The sequence below is a fragment of the Lolium rigidum genome, chromosome 3 (assembly GCF_022539505.1).
Source record: "Lolium rigidum isolate FL_2022 chromosome 3, APGP_CSIRO_Lrig_0.1, whole genome shotgun sequence".
Classification (NCBI taxonomy): Eukaryota; Viridiplantae; Streptophyta; class Magnoliopsida; order Poales; family Poaceae; genus Lolium; species Lolium rigidum.
The window spans coordinates 287,580,637-287,601,730 of NC_061510.1; the positions used below are offsets into that span (position 1 = coordinate 287,580,637).

Here is a 21,094-nt window from a genome sequence, read left to right on the forward strand (position 1 = left end):
GCCGAACTCGATGATGCGGCCGTTCTTGGGGAAGATGCCGCCGTTGGCGAAGCAGCCCGCGTTGTCGTTGATGAAGTCCATGGAGTAGAGGCGCTGGACGAGCGCAGACACCGTCCGCTCGCCGGCGACCTCGAGGATGCCCGCCCGAATATGAACTCCAGCAAGCGCCACTTCATGCCCCACGGTGGGCGCCAACTGTCGTCGTGGTGAACAGACAGATGACGTAGGATGGCTTAAGTTGGGGCCGAATGGACGCTAGAGGATTCGGGGAGGGTTTGTGATTAGATGGGATGAACTTCCGGATGCTTTCCTCAAGAACTTAGCCAAAGCTAGAGGTAGAAGAAGAAAGACATAAGGAAGAACTCGCTCTAGATCATCTTCTTTATTGATCTCCACAGGTTACAAGTTTGTGCTTACAGGATCTCTCTTTCTCTACTGATCGTCGCCCGCTCATCGCTCCCGAGTACGGGTGTGCCCCCTCTCCTTATATAGGGGAGAGGGTGGCTTACAGGGGAAGAAACCCTAATGGCATCTTTGACTAGACAAACTACTTTACAAAGTTACTTTAATCATAGATGACACCAAGGTCTTGTTTAATCAGGGGGGCTGACGTCCTCCGGCTTCTTTCATCGTCATCCTCCTCTTTATCGTCAGGCCTTCGTTTAAAGCTACTTTGCTTAGCTCATCTTTGTCCTCTAGCTCTGGAGAGAATCTTTGACCAGTCCTGCCGACATGCTCTTCTTTCCGGTATCCCGGTGTCTTCTTTACCCGGTTCCGGTATACCCCTCTTGGGGATACCGGCTTAGCTTACTTAGCCAAACTCTTATCTTTGTGCTCCGGTATGAACATTAAACCGGTATCTTGATGGCTCAAACCATCCGGTTTGGCATGCCTTTGGCATACCGGGGGTCATCCCCCCAACAAAAATACTAGAGGAGCATTGTCGAGGCTGTACTCGATGATCTTCCCGAAGATGACGCAAGACAAGACTCTTGGCGAGATGGCGGATGATTTTCTTGTTGATTCTTCCGAGCCTGTGGAGGTATTGAAACACCGTTCCCGCTTGTTTGGGGCGGTTCTTACTTTCCAGCTGCTAATGGGTCATGGGATGGGGTCTGACTTGGAGAAGTTATCTAAGGCATTGCCTGTGGATGACGACAACCATTTAGTCGACCTTGAACCCTTCAAAAGGTCAGCAGTAACTTGTGCCAATCAACTCCTGAAGTTGGTAGAGGAAGCACAGGCCAAGCCTACTCCTGAAGCTGCCCCTGGCTCATCGTCAGCACCTCCTTGAACTTTTGCTTCATTAATTGTAAATAAGACCCATCGTAATCTGACTTAGTCCTGTTTTATTTCGGCTCTGTTGCCAATTTCGAACAATCTTTTGAATGTAACATATATGCCAAGCGCTCTCGATGGGAGTTTTATGTTAATGTCGTTCTGAATCGAAGATTGTACTGCAGATTCCTTCATCTTCTTCTCGTGCCGAGATTTTTCCAAATCCTTCGACTAACGATGAATCTGACCTTGTTCGCCGCTTACGTGACCAAGTGTCTCGTTTAAATAAAGACATTACTTCTCTCCGGGCCATGGCAGCGTTGGTGAAGAAAAAGGGCGAAATAGCAACTGCTATTGAGCAATATGCTCTCGATGGTCTTCATGTCGCTACCGAAAGTTTGGGCTGTAAGTGTTACCCCATCTTCTGATTGCTGACGTAGCTCGGATGTTCTTTTTAACTGATATTCGTTCCTTTTCAGTTGTATCTTCAGATAAATCCGAGGAGAACAGGAAGATCCATGAAAAGGTCGAAGCGATGACTGATGTTGCTCACCCGAAGCACGATTTGTGGCTGCACCGTTCGAAGGCTGTTATCATGGCGAAGTTTGAGCACCGGGTGGAGAAGGCGCATTACTATTTTGATAAGTTCCACGCTCATCTCACGATGGTTTGGAAGACTTTGTTTCCTCTGGACCAAGCACCCGAAACTTTATCTGCCCTGTTCACCCGATTCAAGTCTCCTGAAAGGACTCGACAGTTGGTGCGGAAAGAACTTCTGGCTGGTGCTGAACTTGCCTTCGCTTCGGTATTGGCATGGCATCCATCTTTAGACTTGAGAGCCGTAGCAAACACCGAGAGGAGTTTAGGCCAATATTATGATATTGCTAGAGGTCCTGCATATACCATTATTTCTCGGATGGAGTCATGCCTTGAGAGGGATCTGAGGGCCCAAGGGAACCAGGGAGCCCAGTCATGAATGTAATAACCTTGTACCTGTCTCTCGCTCCTTGGCAACGGTGCTAGAAATGTTCTTGATGGCAACAACTCCATGTGTACCAACTCGTTGGGACACCAAGTGGAGAGTGTTGTAGCAATTGTATTTTCCACACAAGGGTGACTTGAGGGTTTACATCGAACTCTCGAGGAATTGGTAAGGTGTTGTTTCTTCTTCTCCTCTTCTAGCAACCTCCAAACCAAAGCTTTTGTCTTGTGTCCCAACCTCCACCATGTGGTTGTCAAGCACAAGGTAGTAATATGAAACATAATTATAAATAAAGTAAAGTAAGGCAAGTAAACTAAGCAAGCAATATAATGTCAATAAAAGGATGAATATCTAAAAATTAGGACATGGTTTCAATTCTCGGGCAACAGCGCTAGAAATGTTCTTGATGGCAACAACTCCGTGTGTACCAACTTGTTGGGACACCAAGTGGAGAGTGTTGTAGAAATTGTATTTTCCCCACAAGAGTGACTCGAGGTTTTACATCGAACTCTCAAGAAATTGGTAAGGTGTTGTTTCTTCTTCTCCTCTTCTAGGAACCTGCAAATCAAAGCTTTTGTCTTGTGTCCCCAACTCCACCATGTGGTTGTCAAGCACAAGGTAGTAATATGAAACATAATTATAAATAAAGTAAAGTAAAGCAAGTAAACTAAGCAAGCAGTATAATGTCAATAAAAGGATGATTGTTTTTGGGCTTTGTGTGTTTGCAAGTGAAGAAAGTATTTTTTGTATTTTCGAAACAATTAATGGAAAAAGCTATAAAGTGTGATAGTTGTGTCGGAAAGGTGTTTCTAATGGTTTAAAATAGACCGGGGTTCATGGATTCACTTGTCTACTCTCTTTTTAGGTTGTAGTGGACATAAACAATTCATCAGATACATAATATTGGTGGAACTTCTACATGTGTTTGATAAGAATTCATATGGGATCACGTCCTAACATAGAGATGATGCAGCACATCTCTCTTATACTCCTCAAGGAAGAGAAAACTCCATGCAATATTTAATTAAGAATCAACAGAGTATATCCTTAAGTAATTGGACATAATGTTTGAATCACAGATAAGCTACCTTGACAAAACAATATTATCAAACTGTCGCATGATGCTTATAGTATATAAATTCACTTTATCCCTAGTGAGGCAGCAAAATAAAGGTAAATACCATAGTAGATCTTGAACTTGTTGTCACTATTCAATCATTACCACCATGCTAGTCCATCTAATACACATTTCTCCCCACACATGCTCTTACATACAAGTTAGATCAAAACAAGTACTTAAGAACGGGATATATGTTATGCATCTATCAATACATCTTACACATAATAGGTTCCAATATCATATATCAAATCATAGAATAAAGATCCACCATACAAGAATTACATATATGGCCATAATCACAGCTCATTGGGTACTAGATCTATGAAAAATAAGAGAGAAATAGATCAACCTACTGCCACAAATCCATAGTCTATAGGTGTACTATTCTCTCTCCATCATGGTGATGATGGTGGAGACGCTCGAGAAGGTAGAGATCCCTCCGACAGCGGCTCCGATGGAGTTTCCCCCTCCAATCTTCGATGGTTCTGGCTCTGTTTTGGTGTTTCGGTGTTTCCGCGGTGCTTTCTTCGAGGAAGCCTCGGGGGTCTTCTATATAGAGGGTTTTAGGTCAGACGGAGTCCGTGTGCGAAAGAATCAAGCGAATCGGACGACCGAGGAGGGAAAGAGCCTGGGTGGCACGCCCACCCCAACTAGGCGCACCACCTGGCCTCTTTTGGCCCTCTTGGCCCTTCTCGTGAGGTCCAAATGCTCTAGATGCTTCTCTTGATGAAATATTGACAGCCCCAAAATCGTAGCTCCGTTTGATTTCGTTTATGTCTTGAAAGCTAAAAATACACAAATAGGGTTTTTCTGTCCTGCTAGGTTAGAACAAAAATAAAGGCTATCATTGGTAAATCCTCAAAAATTAATATAAAACATGAATATACCATCATATATGTTTCAATTATGTGGAAATATGTATCAACAGACTACAAAATTCATGCATGCAATTTACAAGCATCAGCCACCTAGCTCCGCCCCGTTTCTTCGTTATCTCCAGTGACGACACCAGCTCCATCCCCGTCGCAACTCACCTGCTGCAGCGCCTCCGCAGCCCCATCCCCTGGTGCGAGCTGTCTCAGACCAGCACACGCGGAGCCGCCCAACGGTCACAAATTTCTCTATCCTCTTCTTCCCTAGAGCTCTCCTCATGCGCGGGTTGACGCCGTGCCGGATGTCGTGCTCTCACAGCTGCTGGACCTAGGGAATGTGCAACCACAGAATATTGAAGAGAACCTTATTCTGTTATCCCCATGCATTGTTTCTTTAAGGTCCCTGCATAATAAGAATTCTCAAAATAAGCTAAGTAAAATAAGCTATGTAAAATCATCCCTTCTTATACTATTTCAAGTAATGATGATCCTTCATTGCCTAGTAGTTCTCCATGTGAAAAAATTGTATCTAATATATGGGAGGATTAAAGTGATTAAAAGAAACATATAATGCCATAAGCTCATTATATGATTGGTCTTTATGTGGTGATTCTATCCAAAATTATGTGGTTAAGTTTGCTTTTGATGCTTGCAAATACTATAGAAGATGAAGAGATAAAAACCCTATTTATGTTACCAACTTATTTTAAATGCAAGCTACTAATCATTATATGCATTGGATATCACAAAGTTGCTCCTATTTATTCATATATAAAATACCAATGCATAGGAAGAGAGTTAAATTTAAAAGTTACTTGTTGTGTATTTTGTGGTGTGCTCCTTCTGCATTCATGTGCTATTTCAGTTTGAGCAGGCCTTTGTATCATTATAACATGTAAAACAAGTTTAGTTACTGTTACATAATAATTAATTTATTAGTTTGTATAACAATTTAAAAATTGGGAAACTAAATAAGAAGGATGAGAAATGGAGAAGTTGGGGTCGACCTTGAGTATGTGTTATTCATGCCAATGAAACCATGGCAAAGTCTATATCATGAAAACTTTTCCTACAACAAAACAAAATAAAAAGTGTTTCTTTTATGTATATTTGCTTAACTAATTTTGTTTCACTAATTGCGATAACCAAAAAAATGAAATAACAATTTTTCTAAACACTTGGTTTCTTGAGATACATACTCCTACTTTACTCGCTTTTAATAGTTTACTTGTAGTGTTTACTTTTAGCAATCTACCGTTTCCTAGATGGAAGCAAAATGAACCTTACACAATCTAGTTCATTGCTTTACACGGAATGCCATATAACGAAATGCCATATAAGTAGGTTATAGGTTCTTAGAGAATCGATAGTTTACCTTCAACTGCTCGTGAGTTCGACACTAAAATACTTATCGAATTGTACTATGGCGATTCCCTGCACTTTAGTATTATCGGCATCCCGTCGCTCCCGGAGCTGAACACGGCGCAGTGTTGGCACGAGGTCAACACCCACCACAAGAACCTCACGGCGGCGCAGCGGGCCTCGCCATCGTGGGAAGGCAACAACCAAGAGCATTGGCTCGCGTACTTCAACTGCGGCCGGGAACGGGAGATCCGGCAGTTCGCTGGCCTCATCAAGGTGGCTCAGTAGGACAAGTACGGCCTGGCGCACTGGTGGGGCTCCCAGCCGCACCGTCGACGCGGCGATGACGCACATCGCCAACAACGGCGAGCGCATGCAGACGCCACCGCCATAATCACCTCCTCGTTTTCCTCCTTGGCGCTAGCAGCAACTCGACCAGAGGTGGGCGCCAAGGAGGACGGACTCCGTCTCCTCGTCAGCGCCACAGACCCCGCAATCACCGGGCTTCCTCGTCCCAAAGGAGGAGTGATACATCTCAAACGTATCTATAATTTCTTATGTTCCATGCTACTTTTATGATGATACTCACATGTTTTATACACATTATATGTCATTATTATGCATTTTCCGGAACTAACCTATTGACGATATGCCGAAGAGCCGGTTCTCGTTTTCTGCTGTTTTTGGTTTCAGAAATCCTAGTAAGGAAATATTCTCGGAATTGGACGAAATCAACGCCCAGCATCTTATAATTCCACGAAGCTTCCAGAACACCGGAGAGGGGCCAGAGGAGAGCCAGGTGGGCCCCACACATGGTGGCGGCGCGGCCCAAGGGGGGGCGCGCCCCCCTATTGTGTGGCGCCCCCGTAACCCTTCCGACTCCGCCTCTTCGCCTATTTAAAGGTCCCTGACCTAAATCTTCGATACGGAAAAGCCACGGTACGAGAAACCTTCCAGAGCGGCCGCCATCGCGAAGCCAAGATCCGGGGACGAAGTCTCTGTTCCGGCACGCCGCCGGGACGGGGAAGTGCCCCCGGAAGGCATCTCCATCGACACCACCACCATCTCCATCACCGCTGATGTCTCCCATGAGGAGGGAGTAGCTCTCCCTCGAGGCTAAGGGCTGTACCGGTAGCTATGTGGTTAACTCTCTCCTATGTACTTCAATACAATGATCTCATGAGCTGCCTTACATGATTGAGATTCATATGAGATTTGTATCACTATTCATCTATGTGCTACTCTAGTGATGTTATTAAAGTACTCTATTCCTCCTCCATGATGTAATGGTGACGAGTGTGTGCATCATGTAGTACTTGGCGTAGTTTATGATTGTGATCTCTTGTAGATTATGAAGTTAATTATTACTATGATAGTATTGATGTGATCTATTCCTCCTTTCATAGCTTGATGGTGACAGTGTGCATGCTATGTTAGTACTCGGTATAATTGCGTTGGTCTATCATGCACTCTAAGGTTACTTAAATATGAATATCGAATGTTGTTGAGCTTGTTAACTCCGGCATTGAGGTGCTCTTGTAGCCCTACACAATTAATGGTGTTCATCATCCAACAATAGAGTGTAGAGTGGTTTTATTATGTGATCAATGTTAAGAGTGTCCACTAGTGAAAGTATGATGCCTAGGCCTTGTTTCCAAATACTGCAATCATCGCTTATTTACTGTTTTACTGCATCTTTACTTCCTGCAATATTACTACCATCAACTGCACGCCAGACAAGCTATTTTTCGGCGCCGTTACTACTGCTCATATTCATTCATACCACATGTATTTCATTGTCTCTTCGCCGAACTAGTGCACCTATACATCCGACAAGTGTATTAGGTGTGTTGGGGACACAAGAGACTTCTTGTATCGTGATTGCGGGGTTGCTTGAGAGGGATATCTTTGTCCTATACCTCCCCGAGTTCGATAAACCTTGGGTGATTCACTTAAGGGAAACTTGCTGCTGTTCTACAAACCTCTCGCTCTTGGAGGCCCAACACTGTCTACGAGGAATAGAAGCGTGCGTAGACATCAAGCTATTTTCTGGCGCCGTTGCCGGGGAGGTAAGGTAAAAGGCACTCACACTCCGGACCCCGGCAACTAAGCTATTTTCTGGCGCCGTTGCCGGGGAGGTAAGGTAAAAGGTATTCACATCCTCCGACTACTAAGATATTTCCTAGCATTGTTGCCGGTGTGTGAGTGCTCGAAGCTATTTCCTTTAGATCCTGCAATTGCATCTTTTTGTTTCTTGTTAAACACTAGTAAGGCATAATGGAAAACATCTGTGAGATTTTTAAACTATTTCCCGAGTCAAGAGATGAATGGTTTAATGCGAAAATTAAAAAGCCTATGGAACCTTATTTGCATGCTAGTAGTAATATTAGTATGAACGCTTTGAACACCATTGTTGATAATGATATAGAAAATTCTAAGCTTGGGGAAGCTGGTTTTGATGAGTATGACATTTTTAGTCCCCCAAGCATGGAGGAGAAAATTTACTTTGATGATACTTTGCCTCCCATTTATGATGATTATAATGATAGTGGTCTTTTGGTGCCGCCCACTATGGAGAGTAAATTTTATTATGATTATACTATGCCTCCTATATTTGATGATGAGAATAATAATGATAGCTACTTTGTTGAATTTGCTCCCACTACAATTAATAAGAATGACTATGCTTATGTTGGGAGTAGTAATAATTTTATGCATGAGACTCATGATAAGAATGCTTTATGTGATAGTTATATTGTTGAGTTTGTTCATGATGCTACTGGAAATTATTATGAGAGAGGAAAATATGGTTGTAGAAGTTTTCATGTTACTAAAACACCTCTCTATATGCTGAAATTTTTGAAGTTACACTTGTTTTATCTTTCTATGCTTGTTGCATTATGCTTCATGAATTTGTTTATTTACAATATTCCTTTCCATAGGAAGTGGGTTAGGCTTAAATTTGTTTTGAACTTGCTTTTTGATGCTCTCTTTTGTTTCAACTCCTATTTCTTGCGAGTGCATCATTAAAACTGATGAGCCCATCTTAATGGCTATAAAGAAATCACCTCTTGGGAGATAACCCATGTCTTTATTTTACTACAGTAATTTTGTTTTATATTTGTGTCTTGGAAGTTGTTACTACTATAGCAACCTCTCCTTATCTTTATTTTTATTGCATTGTTGTGCCAAGTAAAGTCTTTGATAGTAAAGTCAATACTATATTTGGATTACTGCGGAGAAACAGATTTCTTGCTGTCACGAATTTGGGCAGGGTTCTCTGTAGGTAACTCAGAAAAATCTGCCAATTTACGTGCATGATCCTCAGATATGTACGCAACTTTCATTCAATTTTAGCATTTTCATCTGAGTAAGTTAAGTTCCCCTGAAAAATTCGTCTTTACGGACTGTTCTGTTTTGACAGATTCTGCATTTTATTTCGCATTGCCTCTTTTGCTATGTTGAATGGATTTCTTTGTTACATTAACTTCCAGTAGCTTTGTGCAATGTCCAAAAGTGTTAAGAATGATTGTGTCACCTCTGAACATGTGAATTTTTGATTATGCACTAACCCTCTAATGAGTTTGTTTTGAGTTTGGTGTGGAGGAAGTTTTCAAGGGTCAAGAGAGGAGGATGATACAATATGATCAAGAAGAGTGAAAAGTCTAAGCTTGGGGATGCCCCGTGGTTCATCCCTGCATATTTTAAGAAGACCCAAGCGTCTAAGCTTGGGGATGCCCAAGGCATCCCCTTCTTCATCGACAACTTATCAGGTCACCTCTAGTGAAACTATATTTTTATTCCGTCACATCTTATGTGCTTTACTTGGAGCGTCTGTGTGATTTTATTTTTGTTTGTGTTTGAATAAATTCATGCTTGTGTGGGAGAGAGACACGCTCCTCTGTTGCATATGAACACATGTGTTCTTAGCTTTACTTTTAATGTTCATGGCGAATGTTGAAACTGCTTCGTTAATTGTTATATGGTTGGAAACAGAAAATGCTGCATGTGGTAAATGGTATAATGTCTTGAATAATGTGATACTTGGCAATTGTTGTGCTCATATAGATCATGTTTAAGCTCTTGCATCATGTACTTTGCACCTATTAATGAATAACTACATAGAGCTTGTTAAAATTTGGTTTGCATGATTGGTCTCTCCAGAGTCTAGATATTTTCTGGTTAAGGTGTTTGAACAACAAGGAGACGATGTAAAGTCTTATAATACTTACAATATGTTCATATGTGAGCTTTGCTGCACCATTTTATACTTGAATTTGCTTCAAACAACCTTGCTAGCCTAGCCTTGTATTGAGAGGAATTCTTCTCGTGCATCCAAATCCTTGAGCCAAAAACTATGCCATTTGTGTCCACCATACCTACCTACCACATGGTATTTCTATGCCATTCCAAAGTACATTACTTGAGTGCTACCTTTAAAATTCTATCCTTTGTCTTTGCAATATATAGCTCATGGGGAAAAAGTCTTAAAAACTATTGTGGTGAAGAATATGTAGCTATGTATCTTATTTCTTATAAGTTGCTTGTTGAGCGGTAACCATATTTCTGGGGACGCCATCAACTTTTACACCTTTGTTGAATATCATGTGAGTTGCTATGCATGTTCGTCTTGTCTGAAGTAAGGGCGATTTTCATGATCAAATGATTTGAGTATGCATATTGTTAGAGAAGAACATTGGGCCGCTAACTAAAGCCATGATTCATGGTGGAAGTTTCAGTTTGGACAATCAATCCTCAATCTCTTATGAGAATATTATCTGTTGTTGAATGCTTATGCATCAAAGAGGAGTCCATTCTCTGTTGTCTATGTTGTCCCGGTATGGATGTCTAAGTTGAGAATAATCAAAAGCGAGAAATCCAATGCGAACTTTCTCCTTAGACCTTTGTACAGGCGGCATAGAGGTACCCCTTTGTGACACTTGGTTGAAACATATGCTATGCAATGATAATCCATGTTAATCCAAGCTAATTAGGACAAGGTGCGAGCACTATTAGTATTCTATGCATGAGGCTTGCAACTTATAGGATATCTTATACATAACACATATGATTTATTACTACCGTTGACAAAATTGTTTCTATATTTTCAAAATGAAAAGCTCTAGCACAAAAATAGTAATCCATGCTTCCCTCTGCGAAGCGCCTATCTTTTACTTTATTGTCGGGTCAGTTTACCTACTTCTTTCTATCTTAGAAGCAAACACTTGTATGAACTGTGTGCATTGATTCTTACATATCTACCTATTGCACTTGTTATATTGCTTTATGTTGACAACTATCCATGAGATATACATGTTACAAGTTGAAAGCAATTGCTGAAACTTAATCATCCTTTGTGTTGCTTCAATGCCTTCTACTTTGAATCTATTGCTTTATGAGTTAACTCTTATGCAAGACTTATTGATGCTTGTCTTGAAAGTACTATTCATGAAAAGTCTTTGCTATATGATTCATTTGTTTACTCATTATCTTCACCATTGCTTCGAATCGCTACATTCATCTCATATGCTTTACAATAGTATTGATCAAGATTATGATAGCATGTCATTTCAGAAATTATCCTTGTTATCGTTTACCTACTCGAGGGCGAGTAGGAACTAAGCTTGGGGATGCTTGATACGTCTCAAACGTATCTATAATTTCTTATGTTCCATGCTACTTTTATGATGATACTCACATGTTTTATACACATTATATGTCATTATTATGCATTTTCCGGAACTAACCTATTGACGAGATGCCGAAGTGCCAGTTCCTGTTTTCTGTTGTTTTTGGTTTCAGAAATCCTAGTAAGGAAATATTCTCGGAATTGGACGAAATCAACGCCCAGCATCTTATAATTCCACGAAGCTTCCAGAACACCGGAGAGGGGCCAGAGGAGAGCCAGGTGGGCCCCACACCTGGTGGCGGCGCGGCCCAAGGGGGGGTGAGCCCCCCTATTGTGTGGCGCCCCCGTAACCCTTCCGACTCCGCCTCTTTGCCTATTTAAAGGTCCCTGACCTAAATCTTCGATACGGAAAAGCCACGGTACGAGAAACCTTCCAGAGCTGCCGCCATCGCGAAGCCAAGATCTGGGGGACAGAAGTCTCTGTTCCGGCACGCCGCCGGGACGGGGAAGTGCCCCCGGAAGGCATCTCCATCGACACCACCACCATCTCCATCACCGCTGCTGTCTCTCATGAGGAGGGAGTAGTTCTCCCTCGAGGCTAAGGGCTGTACCGGTAGCTATTTGGTTAATCTCTCTCCTATGTACTTCAATACAATGATCTCATGAGCTGCCTTACATGATTGAGATTCATATGAGATTTGTATCACTATTCATCTATGTGCTACTCTAGTGATGTTATTAAAGTACTCTATTCCTCCTCCATGATGTAATGGTGACAGTGTGTGCATCATGTAGTACTTGGCGTAGTTTATGATTGTGATCTCTTGTAGATTATGAAGTTAATTATTACTATGATAGTATTGATGTGATCTATTCCTCCTTTCATAGCTTGATGGTGACAGTGTGCATGCTATGTTAGTACTCGGTATAATTGCGTTGGTCTATCATGCACTCTAAGGTTACTTAAATATGAATATCGAATGTTGTGGAGCTTGTTAACTCTGGCATTGAGGTGCTCTTGTAGCCCTACACAATTAATGGTGTTCATCATCCAACAATAGAGTGTAGAGTGGTTTTATTATGTGATCAATGTTGAGAGTGTCCACTAGTGAAAGTATGATCCCTAGGCCTTGTTTCCAAATACTGCAATCATCGCTTATTTACTTGTTTTACTGCATCTTTACTTCCTGCAATATTACTACCATCAAGCGCACGCCAGACAAGCTATTTTTACAGCGCCGTTACTACTGCTCATATTCATTCATACCACTTGTATTTCATTGTCTCTTCGCCGAACTAGTGCACCTATACATCGACAAGTGTATTAGGTGTGTTGGGGACACAAGAGACTTCTTGTATCGTGATTGCGGGGTTGCTTGAGAGGGATATCTTTGTCCTCTACCTCCCTGAGTTCGATAAACCTTGGGTGATTCACTTAAGGGAAACTTGCTGCTGTTCTACAAACCTCTGCTCTTGGAGGCCCAACACTGTCTACAGGAATAGAAGCGTGCGTAGACATCAAGAAGCAGGCGTCGCCTCCACGGAGCCGCCGTCGCACTGGCGGGCGGCGACATCTATATCCGCAAGCCGCGTCGCCAGGTGTCGCCTCCACGCCGCCTCGGCAAGCGCAAGCCCTCGCCCTCCTCGACAAGATGCCGCCGCGAATCTCAGGAAGAAGTCGCCACCACGCAGAGGCGGCAGGAGGAGGAGTACACGCGGTAGGCTCCGGCGGTGCGCAACAACAACCCAGAGATGGAGCAGGGGCCTCTTCAAGCCCTAGCAAACTTGTTGAACGACCAACGCGCGATGGCGGTGATCCTCTCCGTTGGCATCACGTGGTCGGCGAGCGAGTCCGACAAGGTCGTCGACCTCATGGCTGGCGAAGGGACCATCGCCGGCGGCAGGAGCAGGAGGAGGAGCCACCACGACGACAGGCGGGTGCGGGAGCGACTGGGCGGACTGGCCACCCATCAAGGAGGAGGACGAGGTGCCCGAAGGAGGGGGGCGTCAACATTGAGTGCTTTTGACGCGCGACCCCGCACCGCTAGATTTAGGTTTAAATTTACCTAATTTCGTTCAAATTTGTAATATATAATGAAATATGAATGAAATCGGCGAGATTCAATAAATTTTAGTTAATTTCGAAATTTTATAATTTTTGCATTTCCCAAAAGCAGCAAGGAGCGCTGGCGTGCACCAAACGGCTGTCCGGGGCTTGCACCGGCTCTGTTTGGGAACCCGGCTGGGATGCTCTTACAATGCTAGGCTTCAAACTCCAAGCTAACCTAAACACGGTTTTTTTTTCTTGGTTCTTTGACTTGAAACCGTATGGATGAGACACGTCTTTTGCTGATCTTCTCCGTCTCCCTCGTGATGGAAGCAGTCACAAATTTAAGTGGAAAATAGATGAGATCGCCGGAAGTCTTGTTAGGATCTCATCATGACAGCGAAATGCATGAACCTGACAAACGGCGTATAAGTCTTCTCATCTTCTAAAGACTAAGGCACAAACTCGTGATACGACACGGGGTGAACAAATAAATATGATTATTTTTTCTTACATTTCGCGTGCCTTATTTGTGTAAAAGACTCATGGAGTCCTTAAACCTCCAAACTCAACTGTTACCGCTATGAAAAGTTAATTAACAAGGGAACTAAACGTACTACGTACAAAAGATTGACTCAAACTCGAAAAAGTACAATGTCAGGGTCGATTCCTTGGGGAATAACCTGCTGCTCACCACAGGTATCAGGGAGCGACAGGGCGACCTTGGTGGCAAACTGCAGGTACCTGTCGAACTTGTCGCTGACGTCTGCCCGGGGTTCGTCATCGTCCCCAGAACAAGAGACCTCCGTGCTGCAGGTGCCATGATCGTGCAGCAACTCGCCCATCATGAGGTGGTGCTTGATCGCCCGGTGCCGGAAGGTCCAGTTGCCGGTGGTCCAGTCGAAGTCGTAGAGCGGCAGGAAGCGGTGGCCGTGCACGGCGACGAAGTCGATGGCGGCGAGGATGAACTGGAACTCCTCCCGAGGGAGGTAGTAGGCGAAGCTCACCCTCGTCCACCCCGGCTTCACGCCATGGTAGCCCTGGTGGAACAAGCAGATTCAAAACTGTTAACCCACGTAAAACCTAAAAGTAGGTGTTCGAAATGATCGAATGGCATGAGAGTCTCGGCCTCTCGGGCACCTTTTTATTTTTACTTACCTTAAGAATGGCGGAGCGGATGCGAAGGGAGAGCTCGTCGCCTACGCCGAGGAGGGCGTGACCGTACGGCCCGGCGCAGCCGCAGCCGCCCCTGGCCTGGATGCCGAAGAGATCGTTCATGAGCCTCGCCACGAACCGCCCGTGGAGGGGCAGCCGCCGCCTGGTCGTGGGCGTCGCAATGCCGCCGCCGTCCTCGCCAGGGTAGACGAGGAACGAGAATATAGGCAGGCGGGGCGCCTGCACGTCCCCGAGCACCTCGACGTTGGGGTTGGCCAGGAGCCACCTCATGGCAGCCTCGGCGTGGGCGCCCTCTCTGAGCGCGATGGCGGTGAGGCCGACGTGCTCCTTCACCCAGAACGCGAGCGACGCGCGCACCTTCTGTACGATGGGCGGCGTGCCGGCGTCCTCCCGCTCCTCCACGCCGTCGACGTACACCGTGTCGTCCTCGCTGACGCCGTTGACGTAGGCGACGACACCGCCGCCGCACGTGGTGGGCGGCGAGGAGGCGAGGCGGTAGAGGGAGCGGTGCATGAGCAGGATGCCCGGCGTGCCGGGCCCGCCGGGGAACTTGTGCGGGCTGAGGAACACCGCGTCGTAGCCGTCCATCGAGCCCGACCTCATGTCGATCTCCACGTACGGCCCGCTGACAATTACACAAGTGTCATGTCAGCACCACGCACGACACATAGATTTGCCAGACAGACCCATGGGGACACCATACGTACGGCAAAAATTAATTCCCTTTGCTGGTACTCATAGTCCGCTGTGTTAATTCCTAACAGTATATTACTAGCTTCCTGAAGGTGTATGGAATTCGAACTGAGGCGTCGTCCTTTTTGTCAGATAACAACTTCAAACGTACACAAACATTGAACACACAATTTTCAATAAAAACACACTGAACACACCATACCAACACATCCACATCAGAAGAATGTGCATCTCATAATAAATCCTGATAAAATGCATCTGTGTTTGTAAACGCTCGCGATCAATGGGATTTGAAATCTTGATGAGTGGAGTCATGTTTTGATGACTTGGGGTGTCATCTATTATCCTTTCGATATTAATCCTCCTCAAAGTAGTATGGCGAACTTTTCGGTCATGATTACGTGGTGTTGATAAGTCTATTATTTCTCTTATTTGTAGGAATACCGGCGTATTTAGTCTATATATGGCTTTGTTGAACGATTTGTTCTTTTTATAAGAAGAAACTCATGTCATCATTCTAACATTTTCACAGATGTTTTTCTTGTGTCAAATGGCTGTGTTCAATGTCATTTTTATAAAGTACACAACACAATCGCCAAGATGTACTCGTTTACCACCCCATTTAGATATCTTGCGTCACATAGAATTTTTAGTGTGTGATGATCATGTGTTTATGTGGCCTTTCTGTTTTGTTGATTAGGTTGCATAGTAATTCTTATGTGTGCTCTGTTAGACTTTTTGATTAAGCTTGATTTGAACTTCCTACAAGCTTGCAATAATTTTTGATATATGCATCTATCAGAAGCAGAGGACGAAGGTAATAAAAACTTCTATTTCTAAAAGAAATCGAGATTCTTAGCCTGTGTCATCTCCCCATTCAAGGTTTGAAGTATTGGACGATGCAATCAATATGTCGACCAACTACCATTGTCACACATATCAGATCGGGTAATATATATGACCGACATTTGGTTTTGTTATTTTGATCTATGTGGACGAGTATGTCGGTAATGTGGGTTCAACATGCCTAATAAACTTCTTAGGTTAAACTCAAGAATTTAGTGATCGTATCTCTTAATGAACCATCCAAAAAGCTTTGAACCCTACACTTGTTATGTTTGAGCAGTATATCTTATTAAGACATCATATGGAGAATATTAGCTACAAAGATACGAAAGTTTTTTCCCCAACACAGCAATATGAGGTCAAATATATCTCCCCATATTTAATATCCTCCTACAGCAATTAACTGATATCGATGTGATATCCAGAATCGTTCCCATCTAGTAAAGTTAATTTGTGAGCCATTCGAAAGAAACACAGTTTGTGTTCACTAGAATAGAATTGAAATGTACAACCTGATTTTTTTGCCAATCGCTTGCAGGGAGTGTCAATTTTTTTTTAAACCTGGAAGAACAGAACAGGACTACTGAGGTCTTGTGGAAATTTCTTCAGAAGTTGAGATCGATGGCCGGGCTAGCTACGACATTTCCAGGTCAATGCCTTTCGTTGTCAAAGCGATGAGGTACTAACCAAACTTCCTGTGATCATCCATCGATATTCTTTCTTCTAATTACTAGAGACAGATACACGGGCTATAAAAACTGTACGCACTTCCATCACGAGAGGGACCGGAGAGAACAAGATCAATGTTCAACAAGGACTCGAACATTTCTACTACTCTACTTTCATAATGTGTGCGGTACGTTCCCAGGTCAATTTTTGCTTGTAGCGTACACCGTCTTGGCGTACCATTGCTTGACACAAGTAACCGCATCATCAATCAACAAAGTCAAATTGGCGAGTATCATGCAGCAGCAGCATGCTGCTAGCTAGTATATTAATTGGCGCAGCGCTGGCCGGCATGGCAGCAGGTGGAGTGCCGCAATGAACAAATTTCTCCAGCTTGAGATGTCAAAGCGCAGCGGTGGGAAATCTGACCGAGAAACGCGCATCTGTCATGGTAGGTTTTCTGTTGGAATTTCTAGTGTTGCTTATATTTAGTTAATTTCCAGTTCTGACCGAGACAACACCGTGGTTTTTACTGAACCGTAATAAGTCAAACTGAGCAATGGATAGCGATACCAGTAGGACGGAGTATACACCAGCTTCCACGAAAACGGGACTTCTTTGCACTTGAGCTTTTCGAATGCTTCAACGGCCTTTTTTTGCCACATTTCTGACATGTGATTTTGTGTGTGGAAACTTGTACATTTTATTCATTTATAGTGTTTACATTTGCATCTAAACAACATCCAAGGCCTTGGATTTATCAAAAAAAAAATCTCTCAAAACCACCCACGCATTCAAGTTTCAATCTCTTGAAAAAAATTGATTTTGGCTTATCTGATTTAAACATAAAATGTCATCGAGATGCTTCTACGATTTTGTTTTTAGACAATCTGAAAAATGACTTGGAAATAGAAGGTGAAGAACCGGCCAGTGCCCCATGATGGGCTAGCCGGCGACAACGGGGAGGCGTCACGTCCTTCTCTAGTGGAAAGAGATATTTTTTAGGTACATACAATGGAGAGAGACATGCCGACATCAGCCTTTCAGTTGTGTCGTGTATGATTTTTATCGAGCGCTTGATATGAGATATTTTTCTATATTTCCGGGAAGATGATGAGCCCTGGAAGATCACAGCTCCGGACCTGGCGAGGACGTTGAGGCCTTGAGGGCAAGCATGTTGATGCAGGTGGGAGACGGGGAAGGTTTCATGGTGATGCCTAGGCCTTAGTTTTCTCCAAGTTATGTCTTGTTCTGTGATCGTCTCTTAGTTTTTCTGGTCTCGTTTTGTGACAGGCAATAGCTAGTGTGTGGTTGTAAACTGTTATGTGTTATGATCTCTTGGACCTGGAAAGATGTTGAATATTGTAAGTCCGATGGTTTCAGAAATGGAACTGGGGCTAAAGCCCTTTTCTTCTAGTTTTTTTTCTATATTGTACTAGATACCATCTCTTAATCACATATTTTTATTCACAAACACCATTGCTATAGATAAAACAAAGAGATAATGGGTAATACAATTGTATAACTTGTTTCCATTGTCTTTTGGATGACTTGGAGGGCGAAGAAAATGCCGACTTCTCAACCACTGTACATTAGCTAGCTAATCCTTTGACTCTAGCACCATGTTAGGAATAAGAAAATAATAATATTGATTTTTCTACCACCAACTAGGATGCCACATCACCTAGCATGTCTACAAGTTTACCGTTTTTCGGATGCCAGTCAACGAAATCATTGCGCCTTTTGGGCTACAATGCATTTCCAGTAGTTTAAAGTTTATTGGTGTTAAGAGATTTATTTGGACCAGTGGCATTGTTGAGGGGTATTTATTAGTGGACATGTTCCTTTATAATTTGTGATATCTCAACAGGGGTGTAAAGTCGATGGTTATATTAGAGCAAACACATATACATTGGGACATTCTTTTCTTAGTTGGGAAAAAATATTTTTCCTAAGTCAACAATCACAAACACTAATGCTCTACCCATGTGATTTGATTATGAGCAGATAATTTTTGAAGTAGAAATTGGACCCTTTTAATTGGCTCTCTTCTAATCGAACGGCAGATTACCTCAACAAAATTTGAACCCTTAATTTGCTTGAATTTATATTCTCCTTGGGCAAAAAATAAACAGAAATACTCCCTCTGTTCTTTTTTAATTGACTCAGATTTAGTACGACTTTGTACTAAATTTGAGTCAATTAAAAAGGACCGGAGGGAGTAGCAATTTTGGTAATTTGTTTGCCCAATGCGCCTCCCCTGACTAAGGTTTTCTCTATTCCACTCAAAACTCAAAACCCTAACCTAATCAAGATTATCTCCAACAAACAATAAAAAATCTAACTCAAAAACTAGAAAATATGTTGTATGTAAGTTCGATCGGTCATGGCGTTGCCGCTCAATACTGACTTACAAAAGATTAACTATAGCATTAGGACAGGCTAGCAAGGTCGACGTACGTACCTCGCGGCGAAGTCAAAGCATGCGAATGCGCCGTGTTGATGCAGGACGCGCGCGACCGCCCGAGTGTCGGTGATGATGCCGGTGACGTTGCTGCACGCCGAGAAGGAACCCAGCATGGGTCGGTTTGCGTGCTCGGGCGCGCTGAGCGCGCGCCGGAGCGCGGCGAGGTCGACGAGCCCGTCGTCGCCGGCGCCGACCTCGACGACGTCCGCCAGGCTCTGCCGCCACGACAGTAGGTTGGAGTGGTGCTCGTAGGGCCCCACGAAGACCACCCACCGCTCCTCTGCGCGCATGTGAGCGAGCACCTGCGCCCGCAGAAGCGGCGGCGCGGCCACGCCCATCGTCTCCTGCAGGCGCTTCACCGCCGCCGTGGCGCCGGAGCCACAGAAGAGCAGCGCGTCGTCGGCGCCGGCGCCCATGCACCGCTTGATGTAGTTCGCCGCCGTCTTCACCATCCTCGTCGTCCTGCTCCCGACGTGGCTGTCCTCTGTGTGCGTGTTCCCTGTATACGTACACATCACAGACACGTCGATCATTCTCTTGCACGCTCAATCCACCATGCAAGCTGTACTGTACTATCGCTTATCGAGCCGACCGTAGAAGGGAAGGACTTGTGTAAGGATGTAGTCCTCGATGTAGCGTAGGCTGCGGCCGGAGGCGGTGTGGTCGGCGTAGACGAGGGCGCGGCGGCCGAACGGCGTGTCGAACTCGGCGTCGCGGCCCACGACCTGCGACCGCACCCACTCCACCTTCGCCTCCGCCTCGGCGCTCCGCTCCGACTTGGCGCGCAGCAGGCTCAGCAGGGCCGCCGCCGCCGCCGAAGACTTCTCCTTGTTATCACCGCCGATCGTCGACGTGGCCTCGCCGCGGCCGGCGGCGTCGTCCGCCATCGCCGCTCGAAGCGACGGCATTCTAAATGATTAAGCTGCTTGCAAATGCGTACGAAATGTTATGGATGGATCGATCGAAGGCGCGTAATATACAATATACACGGTCTTTGTCTTGTGAGCTTATCTAACCTGTTGCATGGGCATGAGCGCATGACTGGCTGGCCGTGCGCATTTATGCAGCTAGTAACTTGCAGCTTTTTGCTACCACACGCCTACGTGTCCAGGTTTATGTTCACATATTAGAGAAATTTGAAACCATGATCAACTGATTTACAATTTAAAATTGAGTAGGGTGAACAGATCGATGAGATCATACGAGACGACTTGATCTATAAAGATGGTTTATCAGGTCAATGTCGTGGTATGCAAATTGAGGTACCAGTTCATGTGATGAGTTGGTGAGTTGATCTGTTAGAGACCTCGTTGCATCAGCTAGAAGAGATTTTAATACACTGCATGATCGACCTCGTTATTTGCTTGTCGCTTTTATTTCCTCGTTGCATCTTTCTTGCCAAATCCATAGAGCTTCATCCAGATCAGAAGATTGGGTAAGGATCGCCCTCATCTTCACTTGCCACAGAGAAAATCTCGTGGTATATATAATCCAGCTGCGGTAGATCGAACTTCAAGGAAGACATGTCGCAAACCCTAGATTGAAACACGGGCTCTGATACTACTTGTTATAAAAGCGACAAGCAAATAACGAAGAACGAAACAAGAACACACGCAGGGGACACAAGATTTAACGTGGAAAACCCCTTCCAACACAGAAAGGAAAAAAAACACGGGCGCCAGCCAGCAAAACTTCACTATATCGAGGAGTGTTTACAAACGCCGTGGGATATCTTATAATCTGATAAACCCTAGTCGGCGGCTTACAAGATGTATATATAGGCGGTGCCAACGATCCGTACCGTACCGTGGTGACGGGCCTCGCTCCGCTCGTCAGAAGTTAGCCTCCCTTTAGTATATGAATTTGGATCACAATACAACAGATGAGTTGGTGAGTTGATCTGTTAGAGACCTCGTTGCATCAGCTGGAAGAGATTTTAATACACTACATGATCGA

General features: G+C 44.2%; 1 protein-coding gene across 1 annotated transcript; it reads right to left on the reverse strand.

Annotated features, from left to right (window-relative positions):
- Positions 1-13,843: 13,843 nt before the first annotated feature.
- Positions 13,844-20,025, reverse strand: LOC124696635 (probable cysteine desulfurase). Its single transcript, XM_047229339.1, has 4 exons — positions 19,731-20,025; positions 19,136-19,637; positions 14,449-15,091; positions 13,844-14,330 (listed from the first exon to the last, which is right to left on the reverse strand). Exons 1-4 carry the CDS (start codon positions 20,023-20,025, stop codon positions 13,926-13,928), a joined length of 1,845 nt encoding a protein of 614 aa, XP_047085295.1. The 3' UTR covers positions 13,844-13,925.
- Positions 20,026-21,094: the final 1,069 nt, after the last annotated feature.